This window comes from Telopea speciosissima, chromosome 9, assembly GCF_018873765.1.
Source record: "Telopea speciosissima isolate NSW1024214 ecotype Mountain lineage chromosome 9, Tspe_v1, whole genome shotgun sequence".
NCBI lineage: Eukaryota > Viridiplantae > Streptophyta > Magnoliopsida > Proteales > Proteaceae > Telopea > Telopea speciosissima.
In genome coordinates this window covers 58,716,929-58,723,345 of record NC_057924.1, presented here as the reverse complement: position 1 = coordinate 58,723,345, position 6,417 = coordinate 58,716,929, and the positions used below count along the sequence as shown (strand labels likewise).

General features: G+C 42.3%; 1 protein-coding gene across 1 annotated transcript; it reads left to right on the top strand.

The window, feature by feature from the left end:
* LOC122639762 (anthocyanidin 3-O-glucosyltransferase 2-like) lies at positions 1-1,489 on the top strand. Its single transcript, XM_043832704.1, has one exon. The coding sequence runs from the start codon at positions 19-21 to the stop codon at positions 1,480-1,482; it is 1,464 nt and encodes a 487-aa protein (XP_043688639.1). The 5' UTR covers positions 1-18; the 3' UTR covers positions 1,483-1,489.
* The last annotated feature ends 4,928 nt before the right edge of the window (positions 1,490-6,417 follow it).

The window sequence follows — 6,417 nt, the reverse complement described above, 5'->3', positions numbered from 1 at the left end:
AAACGAAGAAGGTGAAGGATGAAGCAGAGAGCCGAGTTAGTGTTCATCCCAGCCATGGGAATCGGTCACCTTGTTCCAATGATGGAGTTTGCCAAGCGTCTCCTCGACCGAGACGATCGTTTCTCCATTACCGTTCTTGTCATCAAAAGCCTCTCTGTTTCAGACTTCACCTCTTACACCGATTCGCTCGCCGATTCCCTTCCTCGGCTCCGATTCATCCATCTCCCAAACCTTGACCCACCACCTTCATCATCCAATCTCCGAACCCGAGAGAGCATCGTGTCTGTACTCGTAGAAACACATAAACCACTCGTCAAGCAAACAATCAGTAATCTCTTCCTCTCCGACTCAGACTCTGAATCCGTTCCAACTCGGACTGCACTCGCAGGGTTAGTCATCGATATTTTCTGCACCACCTTGATCGACGTTGGCAATGAACTCGGTGTCCCTTCCTACATCTTCTTCACCTCCACTGCTGGCCTGCTCGGTCTCTTCCTCCACCTCCCTGAACTCCACAACCAGATCGACACCGATTTTAAAGACTCGGTCACAGAGTTGAGTATTCCGAATTTCACTAACCCAGTTCCCCCCTCTGTGTTGCCGTTGCCACTGTGGAGCAAAAAGAACGACGGCTACGACTGGTATGTCTACCACGGCCGAAGGTTTAAAGAAGCGAAGGGTATTATCGTAAATACATTCGCCGAGCTCGAGCCCACCGCGCTCAACTCGTTCTCCGGTGGTCGAATCCGAGCACCTCCGGTGTACCCGGTTGGGCCGTTAATTGATCTGCACGGTCAGGTTCATAATCAGACCCGGTTGGAAGAAAGCATCAAGGGGTGGCTGGACGATCAGCCACCATCGTCTGTGGTTTTCCTGTGCTTCGGAAGCAGAGGAAGTTTCGGTGCAGCGCAGGTGAAGGAGATTGCCCTTGGGCTTGAGCGGAGCGGGCACCGTTTCTTGTGGTGCCTACGTCGGCAACCGGAGAAGGATAAGCTTGCGTCGCCGACCGATTATGAGAACACCGGAGAGGTACTGCCTGAGGGATTCTTAGATCGGACGGAGGGAAGAGGGTTGGTGTGCGGGTGGGTTCCACAGACGGCTGTGCTGGCCCACCGTGCGATAGGTGGATTCGTGTCTCATTGTGGTTGGAACTCGATATTGGAGAGCTTGTGTTTTGGTGTGCCAATCGCAGCATGGCCTTTGTATGCGGAGCAGCATCTGAATGCGTTTGAGATGGTAAGGGAGTTAGGTGGGTTAGTGGTGGAGTTGAGGTTGGATTATAGGGGAGGAGGTGATTTGGTGACGGCAGAGGAGGTGGAGAGAGGGGTGTCGCGTTTGATGGATTCCCATTGTGAGGTGAGGATGAGGGTCAAGGAAATAATGGAGAAGAGAAAGAGGGCTTTGATGGACGATGGATCTTCATTTACTTCTCTTGGATGCTTTATCAAGGACGTAATGGGAGAGAGCTCAAGTGGAATTTAGGATTGAAGTGGGAACCAGCAAGAGGTTGCAGAATGGGTTTGGAATTGACATGAATAAGAGGGTTGAACATGGAATATTATATATAGAAGACTATACAAGTGATTTGGCAATTGAATAATGACTCCTGAATTGATGAAGCACCTACGGTCCTACACTAGTTATGTAGCAAAATTGTAATTTAAACAAGGAAAAAAAAAGCTCATCTTAGCCGTTCGTTTTGATAAGCTTATGAAAGCATGTATGATCATTGTGGCTTGTGGAAAGTTGATGTAAGAATTTTGACTATTTAATAGCTCATGATCTAGATTAGTCATTTGTCAAATTTTAAAGAAAAATTTACACATATCACCCTTGAAGTTTGATGAAAGGATATTTTCATTTCTCAGTTTTGAAAAATTTTGCGTATCCCCCTGAGGTTTGCAAACGGTAACAAATAAGTCCATTTCGTCAGTTCATGACTAACACTGTTAAAAATCAGACTTAAACCAATGACATTGTCCTTACAAAGAAAAGAAAAAAAAAAAACACCTGTAACTCATCTTCCCCAATTTTGATTGGGGAAGATGAGTTGCAGGCATCCCTTTGTCTCCTCCTGTCTCTATAGTAAGGAGATCAGTCAAATGGAAATTATTCACTTCGTCCCTCTGTAACCTGTTATACCAACCCTGTAGCTGCAAAACAAAGCACCAGTTTTTTGTCTTTATCGAAGATCCCCTTTTTTTTCCCATTAAATTAATCAAATCATTCTAAAAAATACCCAATAACCATAAATGGAATTGAGAGATACCTGAGCATTGTTGATCGATTGAGAGATAGCGAGTGTAAGTTTAGAGGTAATGTCATTGTGGGTGAGCGTATAAGTTCTTGGAAGATTTCCTGGGTGTTTCTTTTCATCTACTCCTAAGAACAGTAGCTTCAGCTTCGATGCTTCCAAGATCGCCTGCCCAAAAAGCCGTGCAACCTGATCAAAGTAAAACCCCTCAAGAAATTAATTAAAACTTCAAGGAGAAACAAATGAGAAATCCAAAACGAATTTTTACCGGAACAAGTGATCGGTTCTTCCTGGGCTTTTTGTCATAGATGAAGAGAGAACCCTTTTGTTCCCACAGAGATGGTTTCAGTTGTGAGGGGAGAGGGAAGGTAGATGCAGAACCCATCTCAGAATGAATCAAATATGCGTCTAATTAGTCTTCTGGGGACTGAAAGCTCCGATCTTGGAGTAGAGAGGAGGCGATGACTTAAAAGGTTACAGGTTGGACTGTTTGGCTGCGTTTAGAGAGATTTTTGCTTTTCTTCTTCTTCGCTTTTGCTTTGCTTGCGTTGCTACTTTGATTTGCTTCGCGTTTACTGTTTGTCTTTAATAATTTGATTTCGGTGGGTAGCGGAAGTGACTATAGAGGAAAAGGGAAGGGCGGATGCGTGATGAAAGGGGGTTTTGTTTTGCGCAATTTCGGTGCGGCACTGCACATGAAGACATACAAATAAGAAGTAGATCAGGGGAAGGCTGCCATGGATAATAGTTCCTGCGCAAGTTCAGGTTGCCTGAGAATGCCAAGATTGATCAGGTGAAGGCTGCCATAGATGATGGAGTGCTCACTGTTACTGTGCTCAAGGAAGAAGTGAAGAAGCCAGAGGTGAAGGCCATTGAAATCTCAATCTCTGGCTGAGAGTTCTCGTTATTACAAGAGAGAGAGAGAAAGGAGGAGGGAAAGGATGCCTACAATTCATCTTCCCAAAATTAGTTGCAGGTGTTTTTTTATTTTATTTTATTTTTTTCTCTTGTAGTGGCAATTCTTTCAGTTCAAATCTAATTTTTAACAGTGTTAATCATGAAATGCCGGAATGAGCATATTTGTTACCGTTTGCAAACTTCAAGGGGGTACGCAGAATTTTTCAAAACTGGGGGGTGAAAATATCCTTTCGTCAAACCTCAGGGGTGGTATGTGTAAATTTTCCTTTTAATTTAATCAAACAACCTCCCATCTATACTACATTAATCACTCCTCAATTCTTTATTTGCCGCTTGAAAAATTGACTGGGTCGAAATTTTATATGTAAGTAAAGACACTTGGGGTCTACCTGTTCATAAAATTTGACTTGTTATATGACATATATTGGAATTGTCTTGATAAGCTTATCAAGGTTAGGCATTTGCTATTGCAAAAAATTTTGAATCAAAATTCGAATTGAAAACCTATGGCTTATTGTCATTTTCTTTTGACAATTGATCAAAGAACCCATTCAAGCATAATAAGTTTGTTGTATTAAATTGGCAGTTTTGTTGTCATGGTTTGCTAGGTTTTCTTCCTATAGGTCCTATGACAAGATATTCATGCCAAGAAATTCAAGATCGTGAAGACAATACTAGCTCTCAATCAAACCTTATATTAAGGGAGAAAGTTCTCTGTCCGGGAGTGTGGCCTATGTCAGCACTCCCATGAGTCTATCTCTCTCCTGCCCATTTGAAAAGACACCTCTGCCCCTTTGTTTTGAGGAGGAGAGAGATAGACACATGGGAGTGCTGGCGTAAACCACACTCTTGAATAGAACACTACTTCCCATTATCAAAAGGTTGTGGCAAAGAATGCTACCTGGTCATGTGGCTCCTACGCCTAGATACAAAAATATGTGAAATGACCACGCTATCCCATGAAAAACCGAAAATCCCACCCAAGGCAATGTTTATGTATGCACTATTATAGACCAGTGCACATGCAGACTCTAGATGCCCAGGCAGCGATCTCTTTCCCTAAAAGTTTTTTTTTTGTTTGTTAGAATTATTAAAAGGTTTCTAAAGCATACAAGGGTAGATGCCAATCCAACAAACCATGTAATTGATGAGTGTCATGTGGCTCCTACGATAAAAATATGTGAAATGACCATGCTATCCCCATGAAAAATCAAAAATCCCACCAAGGTCGATGTTTATGCATGCACTCCTATTGGCCAATGTGCATGCAGACTCTAGACGCCTAGGAAGCGATCTCTTTCCCTAAAAGTTTTTTTTCATGGATAATTTACGAAACACGTCCTAAAAATGGAACAACACTCAAGTCACCCCCTCTTATTTGAAAATACTCATCCGTCTCCTCTACAGTAATAGTGTTATCTTAAGTCGAACCAAAAAGTGAAATATCACATTTACCCTAAACCCGTTCACCCTTTAAACAAATAAAACAAAATTTTCATTTTTACCATTGGAGCACCCATTCCTCTGCTAGGGCATTCTCCTCTGTTACGGTGAGTCTCTCTTTCATTTTCTTCTTCTCCTTCTTGTTCTCCTTTCGCTCCTCTGCTACGGCATTTCTCTTCCATTTTCTTCTCCTCTTGTTGGTCTGCTATTGCTGCGATACTCAAGTAAACCCCTTCTACCCCCTTCTTCTTCCCGTTGCTGCTCTGCGACTGAAACCCCTTCTTCTTCTCTTGTTTCTCTGCTACTTTAACCCCATTCTTCCATTCTACCCCCTTTTCCTCTTGCTGCTCTGTAACCCCCCTCTTCTTCCCTTGCTGCATCATGACATAGAATCTGCACTCCCTTGTTCTTCCTCCCAATCTATAGTCACATCTAAGGATTTTATGGATACATTTCCAACACTAACAACTACGGATTCCGTTAAAGAGAGAGAAGAATATCTTAAGGCAGGAAAGAGAGAGAAACAAGAGTTTCTTAAGACAGGAAGTAATTATCCGACAACAACAGAAACGGCATTCAAGTTCCATCCACGGAGTCCACCTGCTTTTTTCAGTGCTAACCTCCAGTTTTGGAGTTTTTTTCCTCTCCTGTTCCCTGTCTTTGTACAGTGGTCCAATTCCACTCATTGGGAGACGAAAATGACGTTTTAACCTCCCTCGGACAGTGTGTTCGAGCAGGGGTTAAACATCATTTCCAGCTCCCTATGAGTAAAACTGCTGAACTACTGTACCAAGCAGGGAAAAGGAGACGATAATGACATCCGATGGATCGACACCATGAGGAAAACAGGAAATACCTTTTGGCCAAAATATTTCCTGCATTCCATTATCAAGGCAAGCTCTTCAAAACACCGTATAGTTCATAGAGAATATAATAATGGCCATTCTGGATTTTTGGATCCCGAGCGTTGCAGAGAGATGCTCTACTCCTTTCATGTGCCTATCTTCCTTGAGTGTTTTGATCTTTTTCCTCTCCAGGGAAGCGTAGAGTTTAGTCGTGAAATTGTTTCTTGTTCCTTCTCTTCGTAACTCAGAAATACATCATAATTCCATCGAGAGCCGGAAGCAGACAGGATTAAGGTGTTGGGTGCCATCAATCTGAAGCAAAGTCTCAGATCTTATAGATGTGACTTCTGCTTCAGATTGGAGTTGCAGGTCAAATAGAAAGAGGGTGGTGTGAGGAAGGAAGACGATCAGGTCGAATTTGGGATTTTCATATTTCAAGGGTAAAATAGTAACTATACACTAATCAAGAGTAATTTAGGGTTTTAAAAAAATTTAACCACCTGACTTCAACAGTGTAAAACTAATGATAAGGGCTAATCTATAATATAGGGCTCTAGGGGTGTTCTGAATATTTTTAAATAAGAGTGGGTAATTTAAGTATCGTTCCATTTTTAAGGGTATTTTGTAAATTACCTTTTTTTTTTAGAATTATTAAAAGGTTTCTAGAGCATACAAGGATAGATGTCAATCCAACAAACCATGTAATTGATGAGAAAGAGAAATAGACCCCAGTCAGTTCCACTGTAGACCCCAATGATTCGACTATTTTAATATCTGTGTACACTGGGGTACTCTCCGGGGCTCTTTCTGGAAACGGGATAAACATCAATTTAATTTGGGTGGGGCCCAACGTGCAATACAGTCAAAGGTGAGTGACGTTTCCGCAGATTTCCAGGCATATTCCGGCCATTCTCTGTCAATTAGCTGATTAAGTCCCATAGCAATCGAAAAAAAAAA